Source organism: Sus scrofa, chromosome 1, assembly GCF_054392235.1.
Source record: "Sus scrofa isolate SSC_HxYL_T2T_F1_AM1 chromosome 1, Sscrofa_HxYL_maternal_Yorkshire_Landrace_v2.0, whole genome shotgun sequence".
Classification (NCBI taxonomy): domain Eukaryota; kingdom Metazoa; phylum Chordata; class Mammalia; order Artiodactyla; family Suidae; genus Sus; species Sus scrofa.
Window position 1 is genome coordinate 126,548,526 of NC_139383.1, and position 27,457 is coordinate 126,575,982.

Below are 27,457 nucleotides of genomic sequence, written 5' to 3' on the forward strand. Positions count from 1 at the left end.
CAAGCGAATTTTGGAAGCTTGGGAAAAAGAAAACCAGCCAGTTTTTTTCCCCTAGGTTTTTCAAACTTCGTCAAAAATAACTTGGGGATTTCTCAAGATTTAAACATTTCCTGAAGTCTTGGGATTCATGCTCCAGTCAAGTGTCCATGCTGGTGGAAAAGACCTGCAGTTTCTCTTTGAAAGAAACCCACATTTTAGGGAATCCATGGCAGTCCTGGGTCTTCCCGAGATATGGGTCTGAGACTTAAAAGGGGAGTTTCTCCATTGGCTTCTGTAGCAGCTTGCACATACTGATTAAGTTCTTGGCTATCTGTTTCAGAGCTGTTGCCTTTCTACTTTTATTTTCAAATACTATTGATTTGGCTCTGTGTTGGCAGGTAAATGTAAAATCTCCAAGCCCAACCATGCTGGTTGCAGCACATCATTGTAAATCTGTCACTTGTGCCATGTTCTATCCTTTTGACTTATAATTGAAACTGCATGTGACTAGTGTGACAACATAATCAAGTCCAATTTAAATTTCAGTATTTAGAAAGTTAATATTTTCATCAGTCCTTGTGTGGAGTTTGAAGGATTTCACATTATTCTTATTAGAAAATAATATAAATAATTGAAATACGGCATTTTAATTTAGAAAGAACTAATCTCTCCACAAAAACATTACCGATTTTGGCTTGCTACATTTTCCTACACCTTGTTAACATTTTATGAAATAATGAGACATAGAAGTAAGGGCACTGATTTTAGAGTTTGGAACCATCTCTCAGCTCTGCCAATTAAAAGCAGCTGTGTGGCATTAGATAAACAACTTAAATGCCCTTAGCCTCTGCTCTTTCATCTATAAAATGTGAATGATCATTCTTGATATACCTAATACCCGCATGTTTATAAGGATCATGTAAGATGATGTACATTCATGAAAGGTGACTGAAAGAATGCACAACACTATTTCAGACTACACAAACTCCATAGCATTCTCTCCCTTCAATTCTCACTTTTTTACTTCTAGCTTATTTGCTTAAATTCAGCTAAAGAAGAATTAAAGATCTTGTCTTTGGCAGCCTTTGGGAATTAGTCTGGGTAGCATCTACTGCTTCAATTTAAGAATATCTTTCTCACAAGGACTTTGTCTTATGGTATTCCCTTTGCTGGGCTCTCAGCAGACATTGAATCAATCACTAGCTCTTGGAGCTATAATTCATTTAAGTAGTATTCCTCTTTCTCCTGAATTCCTTTGCAGTCAACATCAGCATTAGCGCCTTGCAGGATAGTTGGGGCAAATCTCAGAATCAGACAAGGGAATCCCAGCTTTGGCAAAATGATGATAGGGCCAGTGAAAGTGGTGTCAGGTGAATCCCTTGACAGATGGGCAGATGGCAGGGACAAAAGGGTCTCACAGCAGGCACAGTAGGTATAGCATGGGGACCCCAGAGAAAAAGTTGCATCACAGAGACTGAGGAATGGAGGGGACTGAAGACCTGACCTCAGCTCTGGGATTCAGGACAATCAGCATCAGGATCTAGTCCTGGAGAACAAGATCATGACATAGACCCATTTGATGAAAGTTGGACACTAGGCAGCAGCTTTTCCTAAGGAGCAAGGCAAGTATCTGGTGACTAAGGCTGATTTAAAATATCATTATAGATGACCTGGACAGGAAGATAGGATAGTTGAGCTATCAACATGTAATCAAGAGGATTGCTTGGGGATCAAGAGTGTCTCAGAGTTTGGGCAGAACTAGGTCTGCGGGTGCTGGCTATTTGTCCCCATCAAGAAGAACTAGAGAATGCTGGGTTTAGGGACAGGAACCAAATGCGTCAATACACTGAATGCCATTTTTTATTTTCAGAGAACACATTTTTCTTTTTATTTTAGAGTCACCCATTGACCTAATAAAATCCACAAAGGGCTGAGTTCTGATCCTAAAAATTCTTTTTTTAATTTACTTTTTACTGTTCATTGTGTGCCCCATAGTTATTTTTTCTACTAGCATTCCTCATAGCCATGAATGCTGCTATAGCTCCAAAGGTCAATCACTTCTTATTCATATTTTTGAAAATTACTTTTAAAAAGAACTGCTTTTGTATTTTCCTTTTTTTCCATGTTTTCCCTTTTTAAAAATGATTTTGCAAAATGTTATACCTCCAGCCAATACTCTTGCTGCATCTTTAGAAACTCTATTGCTGTCATCTCTGTACCAAAATTCAGACTCTCCACTTTCTACCAAGTATCACAAAATTTTCCCTTGCAACTTTCATTTTACAGTTTCAGTCACCAAAGCATCCAAAGATGGCCTCTGATTAAATACCAAACTGCACAAGTCATGAGATAATAGTTTTGTGAAAGTGTCCAGTTGTTACACAAGTGGAGCAGTTTTAATGAGTCCTATTGTTTCTTCCCAGTGAGATCATTCTGTGTTCTGAAAGTGGTGTGGTAGCTCACAGTTCTTTATGACACTGTTCACATGTCCTTGATAATAGATGCTTCCATTGAAGCACTGAGACACTGGACACAGGCTACATTTAGGAGATAAATTTTCCCTCTTTAATAACTTTCACATATAAAATGTCTGTATAGAAATCTATAAGGAATTATATGAAAACAAAGAACTTTTAAGTTATATGCTGAGCTGTGCCGATACATAGCCCACACTACAATAACTTTTGGTCAACCTTTGGCTATGAAAAAGTGACACACGCAACAAATGCCTTTGGGTTTTCAGCAGAAAACTAAATTATTGTCTTTACTTAAGAGAGAAGGGAAAATTGATTTTTCCAAAACCATTTCAACAAGCACAGAAAGCATAAACAGAAGTTTTGTTATCCCTAAATCCCCTGAAGCCTCTATTTAACTGGGCTTTGGGGGTACACGTCTTTCCTTGAAAATACCTGTCACAACACAGGTTTGATACACATTCTCTAAAGGTAGACAAAAAGGAAGCAGCTATAAGGGCAGAGAAATGTGGATGTAACAAGGACATAGTATGGTCTAAGTCCGACACACTCCTAGAGTGTATATGTACAACTCTCTACTATGTCTACAGATGGCGCAGCTTTACTGATATGTATCAGGTAGAGCATCAGGTAGCATACACTCTGTGAGGTACACAGAGAACTCTGGATATACATCCAGGGACACTATAACCTCACCTTGATGGTAGCCAGGACCACTTCCATTATAGCACACTGTCTCGGTGTCAGACCCTTAGCATCCTCCCGAATCATGTGCTCCTGGAAAACAGGTTAACAACTGTTTATAAAATAACCACTTTTATTTACCAAGTGTTTTCAAACAAAATATGTATAATCCCTATATGGAAACAGTTTCCATTTGAGATATCTTTTTTATACAGACCCATTTTAGAGGATGATTTTGTCAGATGTTTAATAAAAATCTATTTTTCTAGAAGAAATGCTAAATATTTATTTAGAAATCAGAACTTTGATTTCTATGTGGCCTTATTTTTCACTTTCAAGACAATGATAGGAAAAAAACGAACCTTGGAAAATGTACATCCAGTTTTTCCACTTCAATTCCTGCTTTCTGTTCTGTCTCAGTGAGGAAAGTCAATCATGAAAGGGATTTAGGAGGTCAATCCTAGCTTCTTTTAATTGATACTGATCAAGTGTACTTTATTTTCTTTCTAGGCTCTCCTTAATGCCTAGTCATTATCAAGAAAATTCTGGAAGAATTAACTGAATTTGGCTCTGGGGATTGCCAATATTTTAAATCACTTTCCAATATTTTGGAACTGATTTCCATATTAACAATGCAGTTTTCTCATCGTTGACTATGAACTCTCTCAACCCATCATTTAAAACTATTTTAGGGAAATGATGGTAGAAAGTTGATGACAACAATGAAGGAAATAGAAATTTGTCTAAGAGAGATATTTTAAAATTCCTGACCCTCGAATTGATGCAATCTTCCCTGGCCTGCCAGTATTCTAGTCAACATCATTCAACAAATATTTACTGAGTGCTTATTATGTGCAAGAACTATTCTAGGTGATGGAAATAGATTGTTTAATAAAAGAAAACCTTTTGTCCTCCTGGAACACAAATTCTAACTTACATAAGTGCCTCCATGTGAATTAGCAGGAAAGCCAATGTGGGTGAAGAATGCATGGCTTCATCAAGGGATCAGTGCCTTTGGTTAGCCATAAAAGCACCTCTTTTTCTATGAGGCACAGCCCCACATATGGTGTAGCAAATGAAGCATGGGCCCTATTTCAGCTGTCATTCACCCTTAGCCAGGCACTTTTACGTAAGTGTACAAATTGTACAATCACACCCAGTGGCTCATCCTTCTATTCTAGACCTTTTTCATTCTGTCCTTTAGCAGATGTCATGACTTTCTAAATATAATGTCTATGTTTCACTCACTTCTGCCAACTTTCAGTGCGTATTTTGGCAATTATTACCTGCTAGGCACGCAATATGTTTTCAGTAATTGAATTTTACTTCTTCAGTATATCTTACAGGATTAAACATGCTTGAATAGAATCACACTACTTTGAATAGTGTTGAAAACATGGTATAATGTTTCATAGATCCACAATCTACATCTCACTGCGTTGTTCTCTCATATAGGGATTTCCACACAAAAATTTAGGAGTCCATTTGATATTTAAAAATTGGAATATTAAATACCCATTGAGATTCAAAGAATAGTGGAAAATTCTTGCCAAATTATTAAAAGAACTGCTTTAGGGCAAGTAAATACATATAGGTTATATTAAATATATCTCTCTGGCTTCATCAATCTTGACTGGCTTTATGATGTGGTCACAGTATTTTTTAACAGATGCTAATAAATAATATATGTTGGTGCTATAGAAAAATACAATTCGTGTGAGAAATGATTTTCCGAGAATTAACAATAGCTCATTAAAATAAGGGAGTCTCTGAAATGGGCTGGCAATGAGTTACTGCCTGCTTGCACTAAACTCACAGTCTCAGACATATTTTTACTCATTGATTTTGATTTTTTTTATCACCTGTCCATAAAGAGGTATTCTCTTTTTTAAAAAAATATGCTAAATAAATCCCATAAAACTGCAACAAGTTGGACATACTTAATATACATACATTATGAAGCTCCAGAGGATGAAGTAATATAGAATATGTCAAACTCTTTACAAACACTTGTTTAATGAATAAATCCAAGATCATGGTCCCATGAAGAAAAGTAATTAGTTTCTCTCATTGTTCTATTTTCCTTGATTCTGTATGCTTTTAAGTAAGGTAGTCATTTGTTAATATTTCTACATAGGTTTTCTGAATTTATCCATCAATACAATTATTTCAAATGGCATTTTTCCTGTGGATCAAATCTGCTTTCAAACTAATAAATGAAAAATGGAAAGACCCATGGTTTAAAATGAAAACAAAAACAACATTGGAAAAGACATTCTAGTAAAACATGGAAAAATAGCTTTATGAAATTTGCAGTTTTGCCTAGAAGAGAAAAACGTATGTAAAATATTCTCTGACATAAATTGTACCAGTGTTTTCTTAAGTCATTCTCCCAAGGCAGTAGAAATAAAGGGGAAAAAATAAACAAATAGGATCTAATCAAACTTAGAAGCTTATGTACAGTGAGGGAAACCATAAACAAAATGAAGAGACAACCTACAGACTGAGAGAAAATATTTAAAAATTATGTACCCTACAAGGGCTTAATTTCCAAAATAAAGAAAAACATCTCATACAACTCAACAACAACAAAACAAACCACCCAATCAAAATATGGGCAGAAGATCTCAATACACATTACTCCAAAGAAGACATACGGATGGTTAATAGGCACACAAAAAGATGCTCATTATTAAAGAAATTCAAATCAAAACTGCAATGAGATATCACCTCATACTGGTCAGAATGGCCATCATTAAAAAGTGTCCATAAATAACACATGCTGGAAAGAGTGTGAAGAAATGGGAATTCTCCTACAGTGTTAGTGGGAATGTAAGTTTGTACAGGAATTAACAAAAAATTAATTCCATATGATCCAGCAATCCCACTTTTGGGTATCTATCCAGATAAAACTATACAAATCAAAAAGATACATGCAGGCTTATGTTCATAGAAGGACTATTCACAATAGCTAACATATGGAAACAATCTAAATGCCCATCAACCCATGAATGGATAAAGAAGATGTGGTTATTTTATATACATATAAAATACACACACACACATATACACACAATGAGAATAACTACTCACCCATAAAAAAGAAACATGGATGGACCTAGATATTATACTAAGTGAAGTCAATCAGAAGAGAAATACAAATACCATATGATATCACTTATATGTTGAATCTAAAATATGACACATATGATATCACTTATATGTTGAATCTAAAATATGACACAAACAAACGTATTTATGACAGACATAGAGAACAGACTTGTGGTTGTCAAGGTGGGGTGGAGGAAGGATGCAGTGGGAGTTTGGGGTTAACAGATGCGAACTATTATATATAGAATGGATAAACAACAAAGTTCTACTATATAGCACAGTAAACTATGTTTGGTATACTGTGATAAGCCATCATGGAAAAGAATTTTAAAATGAAAGTATATAAATGTATAAATAAATGACTTTGCTGTGCATCAGAAATTAGCATTACATAGTAAATCGATTATACTTCAATTTTAAAATGTTTGCAGTTCTGTATTTCATGGAGTTTTAATATTTTATATAACAAAGTAGAGGGTTTATTGTCCTGTAATTAAAATAATAACTAAAATGGACTAATACTTTAAAAATTTTAAAAATCAAGGGACAATAACAAAAAATATGATTCAAAATTAAGTTATTTTTTAATCTATGACAGAGGAGGCAAGAATATACAATGGAGAAAAGACAGCCCCTTTAATAAGTGGTGCTGGGAAAACTGGACAGCCACATGTAAAAGAATGAAATACACAAAATAAACTCAAAATGGATTAAAGACCTATATATAAGATCAGATACTATAAAACTCTTAGAGGAAAACATAGGCCAAACACTCTCTGACATAAACCACAGCAGCATCTTCTCAGATCCACCTCCTAGAGTAATGACAATAAAAAAAATAAATAAACAAATGGGATTTAATTAAACTTAAAAGTTTCTGCACAGCAAAGGAAACCCTAAACAAAACTAAAAGATAACCCACGGAATGGGAGAAAACACTTGCAAATGAAGTGACTGACAAGGGATTAATCTCCAAAATTTAGAAATACCTTCTGCAGCTCAATACCCAAAAAACAACCCCATCAAAAAATGGGTAGAAGATATAAACAATTCTCCAAAGACATACAGATGGGCAAAACACACATGAAAAGATGTTCAACATTACTAATCATTAGAGAAATGCAAATCAAAATCACTATGAGGTACCACATTACACTGGCCAGAATTGCCATCATCAAAAAGTCTACACACAATAAGTGCCAGAGAGGGTGTGCACAAAAGGGAACCCTATTATTACACTGTTGGTGGGAATGTAAATTGGTGCACCCACTGTGGAAAGCTGTATGGAGATTCCTCAGAAAACTAAAAATAGAATTACCATTTGATCCAGCAATCCCACTCCTAGGCATCTATCCAGAGAAAACCATGACTCGAAAAGACATGTTCTCCAGTGTTCATTGCAGCACTATATACAATAGCCAAGACATGGAAACAACCTAAATATCCACTGACAGAAGAGTGGATAAAGAAGATGTGGTACATATACACAATGGGATATTACTCAGCTATTAAAAGGAGAGAATGGCATTTGCAGCAACATGGATGGACCCAGAAATTATCATGCTAAGTGCAGTCAGTCAGTCAATGAGACATCAAAATCAAATACTATCACTTAACATGTGGAATCTAAAAAAAATGACACAATGAACTTCTTTGCAGAACAGATACTGACTCACAGACTTTGAAAAACTTATGGCTTCCAAATGAGATAGGTTGGGGGGTGGAGGGATGCACTAAGGGTTTGGGATGGAAATATTATAAAATTTTGTTGTGATGATTGTTGTACAACTATAAATGTAATAATATTTATTGAGTAATTAAAATAAATGGAAAATGAAATATATTTTAAAAAACTAAGTTATTTTTCCATCACCTGTGGATAACAAGATCCTGTTTACTCTTTGTTTTTTGTTTTTTTTTTGGTCTTTTTAGGGCTGCACCACAGCATAAGGAGGTTCCCAGGCCAGGGGTTGAATCAGAGCTGTAGCTGCTGGCCTAATCCACAGCCACAGCAATGCCAGATCTGAGCCACATCTGCAACCTAAGCACAACACATGGCAATGCTGGATCCTTAACCCACTTAACGAGGCCAGGGATCGAACCTGCGTCCTCACGGATGTTAGATTTGTTTCTACTGAGCCATGATGGGAACTCCAGATTCTGTTTACTCTTTTGGATTATTTAAGTATTAATGAAATAACTCTTCTAGAATGTTTTATTAATAATTTTCTTTTATCTCAGTATAATCAAAAACAGAAATATAGATCAATGTAACAGGATAAAAAGCCCAGAAAGAAACCCAAGTACCTATGGTCAACTAATGACAAAGGAGGCAAGAATATACAGTGGAAAAAGATAATCTCTTCAATAAATGGTGCTGGGAAACTGGAAAGCTACATGTAAATAATGAAAGCAGAACACTACATAACACCATAGAAAAATAAACTCAAAATGGATTAAAGACCTAAATATAAGGCCAAATACTGCAAAAATACTAGAGGAAAACATAGGCAGAATGCTCTTTGACATAAATCACAGCAACATCTTGTTTGATCCCCTCATAGAATATTGAAAATAAAGACACAAAAAAAGCAATGGGACCTAATCAAACTCAAAAGCTTTTGCACAGCAAAGGAAACCATTTAAAAAAATGAAAAGACAACCCAGAGAATGGGAAAAAGTCTTTGCCAATGATTCAACAGACAAAGGCCTAATCTTCAAAATACACAAACTCATGAACCCAACAACAAAAAGCAAACAACCCAATTTTAAAATGGGCATGAGACAAAATAGACATTTCTCCAAAGAAAACATAGGGATGGCCAATAGGCATATCAAAAAAATGCAAAGTATCACTAATTATTAGAGTAATGCAAATCCAAACTACAATGAGGTACCACCTCACACCAGTCAGAATGGCCATCATTAACAAGTCAACCAATAACAAATGCTGGAGAGGGTGTGGAGAAACAGGTACCCTCCTCGACTGTTGGTGGGGAATGTAAAGTGGTACAAACACTATACAAAACAGTATGGAGGTACCTCAGAAAACTGAATATAGAATTACCATATGACCCAGCAATTCCACTGCTGGGCATATTTCCAGACAAAACTTTCCTTGAAAAAGATATATGCACCCCTATGTTCAAAGCAGAACTATTCACAATAGCCAAGACATGGAAACAACCTAAATGTCCATCGACAGATGAATGAATTAAGATGTGGTACATAGATGCAATGGAATATCACTCAGCCATGAAAAGAGACAAACTGATTCCATTTGCAGCAACATGGATGAAACCAGGGACTCTCATACTAAGTGAAGTAAGCCACAAAGAAAAAAGGCAAACACCATATGATATCGCTTATTTGTGGAATATAAAACATGGAACAGATGATCCTATCTAAAAACAAACAGAAATAGATCATGGCCAAAGAGAGCAGACTTGGGGTTCCCATGAGGGAAAGGGGAGGGAGTGGGATGGATGTACATTTCCGGGGTTATCTGGATGCAAAGTGTTATATTTGGAATGGATGGGCAATGGGACCCTACTGCAAAGCACAGAGAAATATGTGTGATTGGGTCACTTTGCTGTACAGTAGAACTTGAAAAAACATTGTAAATCAACTATACTTCAATATAATAATTAAAAAATAAATTTAAAAATGAAATAATTCACTGAATTAAAGTAATCTTGAGGCCACAAAGGTACCTAGAGTCTTAGTTTTCTTGGACTCTGGTTTTTCCCAAGTAGCATGCATATGCCCTCTTTCCAATCTCTAGTCCACTTAACATTCATAAGATTTCAATGCAGATAACTACACCCCCAATTCAGGGGTGGTTATATCACTTAAGCAAAATGGCATGTCATTCCCAGGCCACAGAGGCTGGCTTGGCAATGGTGATAATAGTCCATTAGAGTTGATGCTGTGCCAGCCAGTGGACTTTGCTGCAATTCCTTACATCAAGGTGGATTTTTTTTTTTTTTCTTGACTCTGCCTGCAGCATGTGGAAGTTCCTGGACCAGGGATCAAACCAAGTCATAGCAGCAGCCTGAATGCCTGCAGTGACAACCCCGGATCCTTAACCCACTGCACCACCAGAGAACTTCAAGGTGGGTGTTCTGTTCTACAAGATTTCAGGTTCTAAAGTGTTATACAAAAGCAGAAAACCATCTTACAAACAGGAAAGGAGGTTTGCTAAGGCAGTAAGTCAAACAAGAAAAGAACAGAGTCAAGAGATAGTGAGTAACTGGGTTCTGTAACATTGTTTGAGTTCCTAATCAAGGAGTGATGGAAACCAGAGTTATCCCAGGACTATAAAATTTCATGGAGCAATAAATTCCTTCCTTGCTTTTGTTAGTCTGGCTTTCCATCACTTGCTACTGAAACAGTTATAGCTGATATAACATTCAACTCAGGAAACTAAAGCTGGGGGAGATGAAGTTATGTTTCCCAGTGTCACATAGATGCTAAGCACATGGCTGAGGCTGTTTCTTTTGTAATAAGACACTGTGCTGTCTCACTTTGATGTTTGATATGAGAAACTTCAACACTGTATAAATCCTTTTTTTTTTTTTTTTTTTAAGAGCAGGGACTAGAAATCTCTGGGAGGTAAGAAGAAGAATAAAGAAAATGATGGAGATCCAAGATCCAAAACAATAGTTTGGGTCTATTCATTCTGCTTTCCTTCTGAACTGTCAACATCACTGAATAACTGTGAGAAAGAGTTTTATGTGAGGAGTATATCTTCTAAATGGATTATTGGCTTTTAACTTTTTTTCTGACAAAGCAGATAATGTAGATGACATAAAGTACTGAAATTACAGGGCACCTATTTAGTCTTGGTAAGTAATTACGCCATCAGATGGGTTACCCTTCCCCCGTGTTGGACATACAAAACAATTCCAGTGATACATAACTGAGATGCTAGCAGAAGAAGGAGACAATATTAACTTCTCATGATTGGAGGGGGGATACTCTGTTTAGTTACCATGCAAAGATAATGTATGCATCATCTCATTTATCCTCACAATAATCCTGTGAACCAAGTGTTAACATGGTCTGGATTTTACAAATGCCATCTCTGAAAATTAGAAAGGTTAAATACTTTGACCAATCTCACATACTTGGAAGCAGCTGAGGTAAAATTTGAGCCAAAGTGGTCTGTGTCTGGAATCCATCCCCATGCTACACCATATTCTAATAGGTAGAAATGGAACAAAAACGACATATATTTCAACTACAGGCACAATGCTGGCCTAGATGTGGTGCATTGATAATTGAAAAGATTGAAAAAATGTGGTATATATTTATAATAGAATATTGTTATTCAGTCTTTAAAAGGAAAGAAATCCTGCCATATGCTACAACCTGGCTCAACCTGGAGGACATTATGCTAAGTGAAAAAGGCAGTCACCAAACCACAATATGTATTGTAACCAGTCAAGTTAACTATTTAGAGGGAAAAACTTGCAGTTCCCTATACAACTGCAAAGTCTTGTGAATCTCAAGCAATAATAAAGGGTAGAGTTATTTATTCAGCAAATCCTCATTATAATGGGGTTGATTATGCTGACAAGTTCATTGTCTGCTTGCATGAGTATATTGTCTCACATGAGGTTTCTGGCCTAGTTCTAGATTTTCCTGGATTTCTGTGAAGTATTCTTCTGCCTTTATTCACACAAAGCATGTTTAGTATATAAAAGAAAACACGTTCTCTAACTTACTCCAAAAGCGGTAATGCTGAATGTTTCAACACAAGAGTCAAAACTTTCCAGTTGCCCTACAAATTGGAAAAATATGAGAAATACGGAGGAGGGTGGAGAGAACGAAAGTACAATTTGGCTACATTTTAATCTGATTATCCATAAGAAGATTGTGAGATTATAGACACACATATCCAGTCAGGTCATATCAGATACCATTAATAACAGGAGGCTGGTTTTTTGCAGAGCTGGAGTTAGCCCATTACTCTTCACAGACAACTAGTAATTTCTTTATTCTTATTACCTTCAGTTTGGATAGTTGTCCCAGATCTTTAGCTGCGATGAAAATCATCTGGGGGCCCTAGAGACACACACGTAGAAGAAAGAGAAGACTTAGATGTAAGATCTTCCATTACAATCAGAGTAGCAATGTGGTCAACAGACGTGTGCTCTTTTTTTCTTATTTGATTTGTGACTTTTATGCCATTTGCCTTTAACTGGTCTATTTTACAAATTGGATCAAAGCATCATGAACTGCTGGCAAGCTTAACTGTCCTCACAGGCATCCCACTTCTGGAAGTTTTCATCTAGGTTACTGAATGGGTTGCTGCTACTGTAGCTGGCTTCCTGTAGCATATGGATCACATCAGCGCACTTTAACTTTTATTTATTTATTTTTAGCTAAGTTAATCCCTTTACTTCACTCCCTGCCCCAGCCCTGCAAATAAGTCTACGCAAAATTCCAAGATCCAAAGCTGAAGAAGGTGGAAATGGTCCCTCTGACACACTGCCCGACCTCTCAGAACCCTGCCCTCTTAACTCCTCCCTCAGCTGGAGGTTTTTCCCAGCAGCCCAAGGCCCTGGGGTGTGCTGAAAAACACTGAATAAACATCAGAAGCACTAACAGAATGCCCATTAGAAAACCCTAATTTTTTTTCCACAATAAGGACAACCAACTATTCTAAAGTAATAGTCTCCTTAAAACAAAACAAAACAAAACAAAACTGGAGCATGTATCTTCAATCGAGAAATCCATTCTTGGAGTTCTCAATGTTTGAGAAAATTGAGGTCATGGTAAGCTTTCCTAGGGAAGACCTTATATCAAAAAATGAAATTCAGGAGTTCTCCTATAGCACAGCAGTTAAGGATTTGGTGTTGTCACTGCAGCAGCTTGGGTCACAACTGTGGCGTGGGTTTGACCCCTGGCCCTGGAACTTCTGCATGCCATGGGTGTGTCAAAAAAAATGCTATACATAGATAGCACTTCTGCTATATAATCTAAGCGTAGTATTAAAAAATATATATAAAATTGGTCATTAGAAATAGTAGGGCTTATGGGGAAAACAGCAGGGGGCAGCACAAAGTCCATGAAATTTTGTTACCAAAGAACTGTCAAAAACATTAATGCTACTTTGGGAGATAGCATGAACAATAACTTACTGAGGCTGGTGGCTGCCTCAAAAAAAAAAAAAATGTTAAAAAAATAAAGCCCAAATGAACAGCAGCACAATAGAGTATAACTGTGGGCTAAGACAATGCCTATAGAAGTAGAACTCAGCACAGAGGGGAGGTAGCCTGCCATGTGTGAGAGCCAAGCAAGGTGCGTCTTTCAGGATACAAGGCCTACATGCAAAGTATGCCTGACCCCTCTTTTTTATCTTTTTAAAAATGAGGATGAGAGGGCTCCTGTCCATGTGTAAACTGAGTGCTCTTTCCTTTCCTGCTGAAGTTTATAGCTCTTCTATTGTATTCTCCCTTCACCTAGGAAAATTTACTTATAAAGCAATACAACTTCCAGATTGCCATTCCCCTGTTGGCCAATTAAGTAATAAGTAACTGATGGTAATAAAAACACATTATGCACTGTAGGCGAATGTGTGTTTCTATATGTAATTTTGATACCCAAGTGTATAGGCTATAATGATTATACCAAACACTGATGGCATAAAGCAAAACTCAAAGGAATTTATATTTAACACTCACTGTCTGGCAGTAAATCAACAAAAACATATGAATCTTTGCATCTTGGAACACGGTACAAGAAAACATTTTTCTATCTAATTTCACTGGATAAATATGGACTGAGTATGCATAACTAATTCCATCAATACATATTTTAGTTTACTTATAATTACTCATGATTTACTTGTCTTCCTCACAGAAAAAAAAAAAAAAAGTGATTCCCTAGCAGTTGCTTGTTAGGGTTCTTTCTTTCCTTGCTCAGAATATGGGAACAGAAACAGCTTAAGAGTGTATCCACTTTAGCATTGTCTGACTTTGCTGCCAATTGATCTTTCTAGTTCTTTTTTATTTCACTGTGTATGATACAATCATGTTTTGCAAATTTACTAAAAGATGTCATCTATACTAACCTACAAGTGGGAAGGTGATAAAAACTAAAGGAAAAGGGAAAAAAATTGCCAATAGCAGTGTTGGATTTATTTTCTTAAGCTGTAGAAATTGCAGGAAGAAACATAACAGAAATATTCTATCATAAATCTATTTACCTCAGGATTCATAATAAAATTAAAAATGATACGTGCAGGAGTTTCTGCTGTGGCACAATGGGTTAAGATCTGGCATAGCTGCAGCTGTGGCTCAGATTGGATCCATGGCCTGGGAATTTCCATATGTGGTGGATGCAGCCAAAAAAATAAATAAATAAAATTATATGTGTAGACCAGACAACCCAATGAACTTTGATACATTTCTTTTTTCAAGAGATGCAGTCTGAAATGTCAAGCAAGTGTGAAGATTGAGTGCCACTATTTAAATCTGATTTGTAGAAGGAAATGTCACTGGAACGATCATTGCTAAGAGCTTGTGCACCAAACCCTTTTTCCCCAAATGAATTTATTACTGTTTCCTCTGGATCAAAACCATTTACTTAAACAAAAGACAAATTAGATGTGTTACTGAGATAATGACTAAAATAATTTAATTTGAATACTTACTGTTTGATCTGTCAGAGGAGGGAGAACAATTTGTTTTTCTATTTTGTTAAGAACTAGTTTCCACAGCTCTTTCAATACTCGCTTCAGGACTGTTTTCTCACAGATTTTTGCTGAAAGACTTAATCTGAAATAAAACAATCACTTATAAGTTTCTTATCAAAGTATCATTTTATGGGTCAGAAACTCGCATTTTTCAAAACCAAAATTCACATACCTGGACAGGCCTTTTTAATTTTCAGATGATAGATTTCATTTATGAGAAAATGTAATATCAAAAATCTTTTTCATCATATTGTATAGTAGATAATTCACTGGTAGAAAATGAATTCAGAGAATTTCTTTTCTTAAATTGCTTCTCAAATTGACATCAGGGTCCCCAAAGTACATGATTTTTACCTGCATTCCAGGCTTTATTACTGCATGCTGAATGTTCATGGTACAGGCCAAACATTAAAGAAACACATTTGCATCACTACCTGGCCCTGGACTGATATAATAACACAGCAAACATGCATATAATTTCACTCAAGAGCCAAAATTTACCAGCTTATTTGTTTTCCAGTTTCATTGAGATACAGTTGACAAATAACACTATGTAAGTTTGAGGTACACAAGGTAATGGTTATGTATGCATGGCGAAATGATCACCACAATAAGTTTAGTTAACATCCATCACCTCACATAGTTGTATTTTTTGTACTGTGATAAGAACTTTTAAGATCTATTCTTAGCAATTTTTAAATAGTTAAGACAGTAATGTTAGCCATAGTTACTACACTGTATATGTGCTGTACATTACATCCTCAGGGCTTAAACATCTTATAACCAGAAGTTTGTAGATTTGGAGCCTATTTCCAACAACCACCAATTTGTCCTCTGAGTTCAGTTTTTTTTTTTTTTTTTTTTTTTTTTTAAGATTTCCAATTTACCCACTTTATTAGGCTTAAGGTATTTCTTACAAATTCTTCTCCTGGTGAGATGATGATAGTAACATCATCTAGCATTTATGCAACGTTTTAGTTTAGAATCCTCTTCTGTAGATACTTCTCATTGACTAGTACATCCATTTTAGAAATTAAAAACCGGCTCAGGGAGGTTAGGGAACTTGTGTAAGTAAGTGAAGCTGGTAAGTGATGGCTGAGATCCAGTATGTTGTCCAAGGTCCTGTGCTGACCTTGGTCAATGCGCCTGTGTGTGAAGGCCCAGAAGTGCCAGAAGGCACAGCGCTATACAAATATTTATGGAATGTGCCATAAATATTGTGGCACTGAGCTCTTTGAGCCTCCCTTAATAAGAGATAATCACAGCTGTTTCACAAAGGACCAGAAGTGAGTCATATTTCAGGGCAGCCTCATGGGGTCCCTAGAGTGCCGTCATCTGTACTTTTGGACTCAAAACTATAAAATTCATTCTGGTTCAGAGAGAGACAGAATTGACTTTTAAATATTTAAATATATAATTAATGTTAACATTTAAGGAATTAAGATGTAAAGGCATGTTATGTATGAGAGGCAAAGAGAGAGACTTCTGAAACACATTTTTCAGGTAAATAATGCATCTATAAAAATCCATAAAAATACAGGAAAGTGACTTCCTCCAGATGAAGAGGAGAGCTGGGGCCCTGAGGCATGGCTGTGGAACTCTGTAGCCCCAGTAGTTTGGGGACCATTGCCAAAGGTGGTTTTTCTAAGCTTGCTGGTAGATAGAGACTCACTATATGGATGAAGCGTAGAAACCAGGTGATATGTCTTGGAAGAACAGTAAAACCAATCCTCACAGAAATTCCTAGGATGATTTGAAATGCAATAAATCTGCCAATTTTACAGCAGATGTGTAATTTCCATTTTTAAAAGGTCTGAGTTTAAAACCTAATCCTTTTTTATGGTCAGCTCATATACTTGGCATGCTAACTAACCCTGTTTAAACAGGAACTGAACCGACAGGAATAAAATTGTTGACATGTTTGCAGTTCTGCATGGGATTCCTGTTAGCTGGAAATGGACTTTATAGCTTTAGTTTTATGGGGCAGTGAGCTTGGTGGAGAAAATGAAGCATAAAGAAATATGATGTTTTATTTAGGGATGCTGCACAAAGAAAGCCTGCACATTTATAACACAGTTTTTGTTTGTTTGTTTTGTTTTTTCTGTGCCTGTGGCATGTGGAAATTCCTGGGCCAGGGATCAAACCCACAACATAGCAGTGACCTGAGCCACTGAAGTGACAACACTGGATCCTTAACCTGCTGTCGCCACAAAGGAATTCCTATAAAACAATTTTTAAGGGAATTGTCTCAAAACCACCTTGAAGACTTTTGGCCTCTATCATTCATTTTAAATAAGAGAAAATAGGAAATCTAGCAATTGCTTCCTTAATTTAGTCAAAGTTAACCAACTTGATAATCAAGCTGAATAACATGTATTTTAGAACCTAATCTATCTATTTTGGCTGACCACAGATCCAGTTAACCAGATAATTTTCAAATGCCATGTATAGTGCCTGGTGATAGAGATTTCCTTTCATACAATTGTTCATAAGTGCATGAAAATGTATCCAGCTGTTTTCCCTCCCCTGGGAATGCAATTCCCTATTTCCATACATCCAAACTCTTATCTGACTTTAAAGAAAGCCCAACCCAAATGAAATTTATACTGACCAACTATATGGGAAATTATTACTTTATACCATATTGGGTTTATTTGTTGTACTTTTCTTATTTTTTATTTCTAAACTGTTAGATCCTTGAGAACAGAAAAAAAAAAATTTAAATTCCTGTAACAAGTGGCTTCATGTTTATATGTTCTCTATTAGCCTTGAAAATTTCCACAACTCCCCATGCCTCATGTAATTTTTCTTTCCAAAATGTTTAAATCATTCACAAATTTTTAAAGCTCAGTGATGTTTTTATATTTTTATACACTGTCTCTTTCTACTGAGAATTAGAGGAAATGACATATATGATGATATAATAAAGTATAATTAGAAACTTAAGACCAAGTGAGCAAGAATCTAAATATCCTGAAAAGAAGGGCCAACCCACTTTACATATAAGCTCTATTTTATAGATGGTGAAATAGATTGAAGTCCCTCGATTAGTAAATAACATTACTAAGATAATTTAGGACTTTCTATGTGTTTCACAACTTTTGGTTACAGTATATGCAAAAATGGTTTTTCTAATGATAAATGATATATTCCTAAGCGATTGACTGGAATCCCCAAAACAGAAAGCATTCCAGGAGTTTTGAGAGGATCAGGATTGCTTTGTCCTGTCATTCATTCACCATTACTTTTACAACTAAATGGCACTTTCTGTGATTCAGTTCCGTCTTGTTCATAGAAAAGAGTTGCATCAGATGACAAAAATTTTAAGGAGTTATGTAGAAAATTAGATGATGAAAGTCTCCACTAGGTAACCAAAGATAGGAAGACACATTTTTCTCTTTCATCTTCTTTTCTCTTCTCTTCTTCACTTTCTTCTGCTTTTTTCTTCTATACCACTTACTTACCTCCTGCTAAGCTACCTAATTACCTCTTCACCTGTCTTCTAGATATTTCCTCACTGCAAACAGAAAATTTAATTTTTCTAGTCATCTAAACAGTATGGTATTTGTACAAAACAGAAATACAGATACATGGAACAAGATAGAAAGCCCAGAAATAAACCCACACACCAATGGTCAACTCATCTGTGACAAAGGAGGCAGGAATATACAGTGGAGAAAAGATAGCCTCTTCAATAAGTAGTGCTGGGAAAACATGTAAACACTCTCTAACACCATACACAAAAATAAACTCAAAATGGGTTAAAGGTCTAAGTATTAGACCTGATACTATAAAATTCTTAGAGGAAAAGATATAGGCAGAACAGTGTCTTGACAAAAACTGTAGTAATATCTTCTCAGATCCACCTTCTAGAGTAATGAGAATGAAAACAAAAATAAACAAATGCAACCTAATTAAACTTAAAAGTTTTTCCACAGCAAAGGAAAACATAAACAAACTGAAAAGACAACCCACAGAATGGGAGAAAATATTTGCAAATGAAGCAGCTGATAAGAGATTAATCTCCAAAATATGCAAACATCTCATGCAGCTTTATATAAAAAAATACAACCCAATCAAAAAATGGGCAGATCTAAATAAGCATTTCTCCAAAGAAGGCAGATAGAAAAAAAAAAAAAAAACACACACACATACACACAAAAGATGTTCAACATCACTAATTATTACAGAAATACAAATCAAAACTACAATGAGGTATTATTTCACACCAGTCAGATAGCCATCATCAAAAAAAAAAAAAAAAATCCTGTTGTGGCACAGAGGAAGTGAATCTGACTAGTATCCATGAAGATGTGGGTTTCATCCCTGCCTGAGCTCAGTGGGTTGGGGATCTGGTGTTGCCATGGTCTGTGGTGAAGGTTGCAGACGCGACTTGGATCCCACATTGCTGTGGCTATGGTGTAGGCCAGCTGCTGAAGCTCAGATTTGACCCCTAGCCTAGGAACTTCCATAGGCTGGTGAGGCCCCCCCCCCCAAAAAAAAAAAATCTACAAACAATAAATGCTAGTGAGGGTGTGGAGAAAAGGGAACCCTCCTTCACTGTTGGTGGAAATGTAAACTGGTGCAACCACTATCGAAAACAGTATGGAGGTTCCTTAAAAAAACTAATGGAATCCCCAAAACAGAAAGAACTACCATATGATCCAGCAATCCCATTTCTGGGCATCTATCTGGAGAAATCCAAAATTCAAAAAGATACATGCAGTCCAATATTCACTGAGGCACTATTTACAACAGCCAAGACATGGAAGCAACCTAAATGTCCTTCAACAGATGAAGAGATAAAGAAGATGTGGTACATATATAAATGAAATATTACTCAGCCATAAAAATTAGGAAATAATGTCATTTCCATGGATGGACCTTGAAATCATCATATTAAGTGATGTAACTCAAACAGAGGAAAAAAAATGTCATATGATATCACTTATATGTAGAATCTGAAAAAGGATAGAAATGAATTTATTTGCAGAACAGAAACAGATTCACAGACTTGGAAAACAATCTTATGGTTACCAAAGGGGACAGGTCAGGTGAGGGATGGATTGGGGGTTAGGTATTGTCATATGCATACTGTGGTTTATAGAATGACTGGCCAACAGGGACCTGCTATATGCCACAGGGAACTCTACTCAATAGTCTGTGATAATCTACATAGAAAAGAATCTGAAAAAGAATGGATGTGTATATATGTATAACTGCATTAGTCTGTTGTATGGAAGAAATTATCAAAATATTGTAAATCAACTATACTTCAATAAAACTTTTAAAAATGGAAAAAAAAAAGACTTAATTTTTTCTACCAAACTAACATGAAAGTGATAAGAACTTTAATCTTGCTTATGGAGTATGGTTATAAGTAAAGGGAAATGGAATTAAAGTAGATGTAATAAATATGTGAAATTCTCCTTACTAATTTTTCCTTTGTTGTCTTAGCTTTAAGGAAAGGTACTGTATTCTTCTTATTTATTCTGGTCTCTTTGGTATTAATTAATTTGCCACAATGATATTAAATGAGATAATATAGGTAAACCAGTAGTGGTAACACTTGTTCCATGGAAGGCATTCAAAATTATTTTTTGCTTTTCTAACTTCAGTTCTGGTTTTAAGTATAACTATTTAAGAAATCATACCTCTTGTTGCTTTAGATCACTGGTTCCCAATTGTGGACCCATTTTAAAAATATAGGTACCTGGATCCTCCCCCAAACTGACAAAATTAGGACTTCTAAGATGAGGTACTGAATAGAAACACAAAGAAACCAACCTTTTGGGGTAAGAAAATTATCTTAGTTGGTCTTAAAGGACTCCATTTCTACCCACTCCTATCACTACTTTACTGGAGTCAAGGATTTTGACTCTCCATCTCTCCATCATCACCAACCACAGCCTATCGAGATTAGAGTTTGATACAGATAGATATTTAGGAGTAAATAGTTACTGAAGGTGGAGTGGGGCATTACTTCTACTTGCCTTTGAGATGAGTTAATTCTAATTAATTTGTGCTGACATGAAATCAGATATTCTGGATTCAACTCTATCTTTATGTCCAAGAAGTTACAGAACAATATGTTATCTGAGAAGCAAGAAATCTTTCTCTGCCTCAGAACAGCAATATCCTTAGTTACCAATATTTGTTTCTTCTCCATTTTTCCTTTTCTATATAGTCATGTAGTAATGAATTAAAAATTTTTGCTATTTTAATGAATCGATTGTTTTCTGTAGAAGCCCCTTGAAAGCTGTCCTGCATAAAGGAAAATGTTTTTTTTTTCTTTCAAATTCATACCAGCCAAATTTAGAGCAGTGAATACAGAGAAACCTGGGTAGAATACTTACATTTTGTCCAAAAAGTCCATGAGAGGTCTTAAAACAAGCTCTGCATCCATTGCTGCACTGTTCTTATTTGATGCTGTATTTCCATTTGCTCTCATTTGATTTAGTTCAAAACTCATTTGTTTTATGCACTCTTCAATGATAAGCTGGAAACTGAAAATAAAGAATATAAATTCTAGAGCAAAAGCAAACATTTATGCCTTCTCTTGCCAATGTCTGTTAAATTCACCACAGGGAGTTTCGCTCTTTTTCCAATGATTTGATTTCCCTTGCCCATTAATTTCCAATCTTATTGTTCAGCTGCAAAAATTTGTTACCATGAAAACTTATTTGGAACCCTAATACATAAAGTAGATAATGATGCTTTTCACATTGATTTCATTTGAGTAGAGGTTCATTTTGCCCCCATCTCTCATAGTAATAGCTGAGATGTTTCTCTGAGCATTGCATGGAAAAATGTCTGTCTGTGAATGACTCCTGGCATAGGTGTATACCTCTTCACTTAGCTTCTCAGACTCCACATCCTCTTGACTTTCCTCCACCCTCACTGGCTGCTCTTTCCCAACTGTCTGACCTATAACCATTGGAATAGGATTGCCAGGCTTAGCAAATTAAAACACAGAATTCCTAGGTAATTTTCAGATAGTGATTTTTTTAGTGTAATTGTGTCTTATGCAATATTTGAGACATATTTATACTAAACACTGTCCATCTTTATCTGAAGCTCAAATTTAATTGGGCATATGCTGTATTTTATCTGCCAACCCTATATTGGCAATCCTACCTCTAGGCTCAATCCTTAGACCATTCCACTTCTCCACCAAAAATCACTTCCTTGGCAATCTCATGGTTCTCATAACCTCTATATGCTGGTGACAACCAAATATACATCTGCAGACTTCTACTCTGAGATCTAGAACATTATATTTTAAAGTAGCCTGCTTATGTAGCCTTTTTACTTAGATAGAAGTATAATGAATCTTTCTCATACTCAACATCCAATCCATTAGCAAATCTTTACAAAGATATTAAACCTGAAGATCTATTATTGCTTCCACAAAGCTACTGTAGATAACCTACCATTATCTTTCATCATGTAATCATTTCCTACATTGTCTCTCTGTTCAACCTTCTACAGGTATCTTCTAAAATAGAAAACAGATCTTATATCAATGGCTTTCAGATCCATTTAAAACAAAACCTAGAATGTGTTTAATAGAATTAATTAAATCCCAACATACGTTGGCCCCAGAAACCTCTTGATGTCATTTCTTGCCACTCTTCCCTCTGCTTCATTGCAGTCCTGCCATGGAGGTCTTCATGGTGTACTTGTAATTCTCTGAAGACACTCTTATCTCATGGCCCCTACTATGTTCCCTCCTCCAATCAATTTCTCATGGGTCTCAAACTGCCTCATTTATTACAGGCATATGCCAAATGTCTCCTGCTCAGAAAAGTCTTTGGTTAATATTCAACCTGAAATGACATTCCTATCATTTTCCATTTCCTTACAGATCTTTGTTGCATTCTCCACTATTTGACACACTACAGAGTTTTTATTTGTTTATTGTCTGTTGTTTCAAATATAATATAAGGTCTGTGAGGGCAGCACCTTTTTTTCTCAGTACTGTGTACCCACACTATGAATTCCTCAAGAAATATTGGTTGAATGCACAGTGGACTATCCTCCATCCACCCTCCCCTACTGCCTCCCCACTCTAAAAATTTAACTAAGTCTGTGAAGAGTAATTCTCAGCATTATTGTTTTCATTCTTTACATCCTCTACACCAATTTGCATGGTTCCTACCTAAGCAGCAGAAATAGTAAAAGATTTAAATAGTGGAGATCTCAGCAAATCCACCATCCGTCCATGCTGTCTGTTACTTTCACATTTCCAACAAGAGGAGTAATCATAATACATATGTAGGCAGACAAGAAAAAAGCCATTTAGGAGAATGGGAGTAAATAAAATCTTGGGAAATGATCACATCATGGGAATTTTGATGAGAAAAAGGAGGAGTTCATTTTAGTACAATCAAGTCAGTCCCATTCCTCTTTTTGTCCACACGCAATGATTACACAGTTCCTATTATTTGGGAAGCATCCAAATGCATAAATTCCTCACATTTTATATAGAAGTTTAGTAAGTTTCACTATATCATGTTTTCATTATTCATTAAATAAAAATAATAGAAATATTTATTAATGTATGCACACATTCTACAACGTTGAATTAATACTTACTGTGTGCCAGTCTCAGTTATTAGGTGCTGAGGCTACATTAACGTACAAATGTAAAATTTCTTATTCTTATGGCACATGTGAGACCTTTTATTTTCAGATTTATACTGTAAAAATATGTTAGCCTATAGAGAAAGTGGTGATGGTGGTGGTGGGTGTATTTAGTGAGGGGTGATGGTGGTTAGATACTTGGGACAATAGAAAAGAAACATAATGTTGGAAAATTTGAACTAATTGATTTACCATTTGGACATCAGTGATCCTTTGAAATAGCTACCTGTCTTTAGAATGATTCTCATATCGGTGTATTGGGATAGAAGACAGACTGAGCAGAAGGTATAATATGATCCAGAAATGTGAAAACAGGTTTACAGCAGACCCATATACTAAATATCCACCAGAAGCCAGTTCTGTGTGAGGGATCAGGCACATGGAGGAAGGGTTATCAGAGAATAAGAGATCATGGCATCCTCCCTTAGCATTAATCCGGAGTGAGTCAACACCCACATTTGACCTGAAAATCTTTTTCTCCATGACATTTTGGTAAATTCACCTAAACAGTCTTTTTTCCTATGCATTTTACAGTCGAAAAGTTTTTATTAATCAGCAGTTCCAGTTGATAATGATAGACTCTATGAGTACTCAACAAGCCAAACACATGGAAGAATTCCTATGAAATGTTCCTGAATTTTTGGTTTACTTAATCCAGTCAGCCCCTAGAACCAAAGATATCACTAAAAGAAAAGTAATAAACAAAAAAGAAAACTACAAAATATGTGTGTAAACAGAAACTGAAGAGGCACAGGTTTTGAAAATGTTAAGAACATGGTTAAGATCTCACTGAAGTCCTACCCCTTAGTTTCAGTTCCCAGGGGGTTGCCCTGTGAGTGTAGCAGGAAGCCAGGGACCTGAGTTTCAGCTATTTTGTTTGGCTCTGCCCTGGCTTTCCTGAAAAAAATCATCCTACCAACTACATGTAGTAGAATAATTTAATTGTGGGTTTTAATAACAGCCAATGAAGTGGATTGGGGGCAATTAATTATGCACTTCATTTAAAAACTCTAGACCATTAATTTAGACTATAAGAAGAGTAGATTCAGGCTAAAATTATCCTGTTTGACTACACAGCATGATCACAGAGATCATTATGGACCTCCCACCCACCCTGTGTATGTGTGATGCAGACCAAGTTGGTAGTGTGGGAAATAAATCCATGGCAACAAGAATATAATAATTATTCTTTTTATAATGAAAGCATGACATGTGGGCTGTTTATTACAATAATCCTAGCTCTTTCTGAGATATATTTTAAAAATAATGAAGAAATACATACAGGGTAACCAGGAGTTTCAACATCTAGGTTAAAATAGCTGACTTCATATGGTTAAAGTACTTCAAATGCCCTCCTAAGGGCACTGCTTGAATTTCATAACTGAAGTTTGCTCAGAGTTTCTCCAAGCCTAATAAGTATTTGAGGCTTTGTAACCTGAATATTGCCCTCTCTCAAACAAAACAAAACAGAATAAAAAGTACTTGTTCAGAAGGATGATTTGGATACATTACAGGAAGTAATTTGAATATACCTTTACCATTTACGCTCTACTTTCTATTCTGTTTACTCATCTTATTTCCCATCAGTTTCTGAACACCTCTTAACTATTTGTGACCCCCCTTTTCCCCATTAATTTTGCTAAAACTTTTATTTTTGCCTTCAACAGTCTTTTCACTAAACACATATTAATTCGCAACTAAAGAAATGTAAGACTAAGTGTCCCCCCATGTCAGAGCCAAAGAGCCCCCAGATCTCTAGGACAATGTCTGCTTCTCCAACTCTTGATATGCAGAAACTTCAAATTGCTTGTTAACATTGAGGCCAAGTCAGCAGAATCATCCAGGTCAACAAATAACACAAAGTAGAAGGCAGAGGAGCTACGACTCTGTTTATTACATCAAGACTACAAACGATTACATTTAGAATGGATAAGTAATGAGGTTCTACTATACAACACAGGGAACTGTATACAGTCTCTTGGGACAGACCATGAAGGAAGATAGTAAGAGAAAAAGAATATGTGTCTGTATATATATACACACACATTCATATATATATAACTGGATCATCATGCTGTACAGCAGAAATAGACACAACACTATAAATCAACTATACTCTAATAAAAAGTTGGAAAATACAACTGCATCTGGCTCAGAATGGTATTTTTCTTCACTTTGCCTAATTTCTATCTTTGAGAAAAATATGATACTTTCAGCTTCTTTTCCACTTTAGTCTTTCTGATTTAAGAGTGGCAAAACTATCATTATTGTTTGGTAAACATGCATGTTTCTAAAATGCAGTAATACATGATGAGTGGGATTCAAAGAGATCACTAGCCCTGTTCATAAGAGTAAATTTCAGTCTTATTTGAGAACTGAGCACACAGCTTAAAATAAGTCAACATTTATTGAATCAATATTTAAAGAAAATTCTCTATGAAATTAATGAACTTCTTCACAGATGTGTTTGCTTTCCCATCTATTTTAACATATGATGAAGATGACAGCTTTTTCCTTTAAGACCAAAATGAAGTTTATCTAGGATGAACTTCTCAATCTTTAGAACCACACCTGAGACAAGATAAGCTAATCTTTAAAAAAAGAAAAAAAATGTGGATGTGTCAGTGGTTTCCCTTGGGCTAACTGTGTTAATATTTTTAAAGCCTAAAACCTAGAATCCTGCCTTAATTCAGGTATAGGGCTAAGAGTTCAGTTCTTCAGAAGTGAAACCACACTGATATGTAATGGCATGAACACAACTCATACTCATTATGAATGTGAAGATTTTCTTCCTGCCTTGGTTCCTCTCTCTATTCTTTCAAAAGCCAATTGCTAAGCCCTAAACACTAGAATTGCAAATAGGAATGAGGTATGATTTCTGCTTTTAAGAAACATACAGTAAAGAGAAGGAAACAGGCAAGTAAACTGGAACTTAGAGCACAGTGGTGCAAGTGCTACCTGGCTGAAGGATACAGAGAGTTCTGGGGAGCAGACAACAAGGCATCACCATAAAACTGCAATGTCATGGAAGCTATTCCATAGGAGGTGATACTTAGATTGAGTCTTAAAGTTAAACATATTTAGGCAGTCAGAGAAGTGAAACAGGATTGAAGGAATGATCATCATTAACTAAAACCCAATACATTTGGATAGTAATTACTTAGGCCACTTACCTTTCACCATAAGTGACACTGAGCTCATCCAGAACCCCACTGAGTTTAACTTGAAGTTCTTTTAGAATAGTACTAGCTTCAGGGTCTAGCTGCAAAGAGACCATAGACAATATTACTTTGGAGTTCTGAGAAAGCATGCCTCGTTTCTCTTAGAAGCATTTTAATAATAAGGTAAACTTCCAATAATGTAGCATATGGATACTTTTTTCTTTCCTTTTTAAAAAAAAAAAATCTTTGAAATTAAATGCAAAATTTAGGTAATTCTCATGAAACCAGAAGAGTTCTTACATATGAAAAAAATGATCGAAATGCATAGCATGCATACAAATAAGAGCCAGAGAGCAAAGCCTTTGTTGGTTACAGCAGTGGGATGCAAAGTGTGACAAAGTAACCTCCAGAATATAACTTAGAACACTGGTTATACATTAGTTGGATGGATGGATATATATATATATATATATACACATCTTGAAAATATATTTTCACCTTTAATAGGCCTATAAATAGGTCCTTTGAACATTAAAAAATTGGTAAACTATTAATTTTTTGCAATATTGTGTTGTGCCTGCTTTATTTAAAGAAGTTTTGCCAAGTATGGAATTAAAAATAATACATAAACAATTGTTCTCTTGCTCTAGTGTGTTTCTCTGGAGGTGACAGGCCTAATTCTCTTCCTGGATGCCAAT

At 35.8% G+C, this 27,457-nt stretch overlaps 1 protein-coding gene and 1 long non-coding RNA gene across 6 annotated transcripts in view; one reads left to right on the forward strand and one right to left on the reverse strand.

The window, feature by feature from the left end:
• The window catches only part of LOC146406356 (uncharacterized), a 410,255-nt gene extending 399,892 nt beyond the window's left edge, over positions 1-10,363 (forward strand). The window contains exon 4 of the long non-coding RNA XR_014811152.1: positions 10,255-10,363. This is a non-coding gene — a long non-coding RNA (uncharacterized LOC146406356). The remainder of the gene's footprint in view (positions 1-10,254) is intronic.
• UNC13C (unc-13 homolog C) overlaps positions 1-27,457 on the reverse strand; it is a 599,284-nt gene that overhangs the window by 59,663 nt on the left and 512,164 nt on the right. For all 5 annotated transcript variants that reach the window (XM_084969723.1, XM_084969731.1, XM_084969719.1 and 2 more), the window contains 5 exons: positions 26,772-26,860; positions 21,309-21,458; positions 14,911-15,034; positions 12,261-12,317; positions 3,150-3,230 (listed from right to left, as the gene is read on the reverse strand). In XM_084969723.1, coding sequence (XP_084825849.1) covers positions 3,150-3,230; positions 12,261-12,317; positions 14,911-15,034; positions 21,309-21,458; positions 26,772-26,860 — 501 coding nt within the window. The remainder of the gene's footprint in view (positions 1-3,149; positions 3,231-12,260; positions 12,318-14,910; positions 15,035-21,308; positions 21,459-26,771; positions 26,861-27,457) is intronic.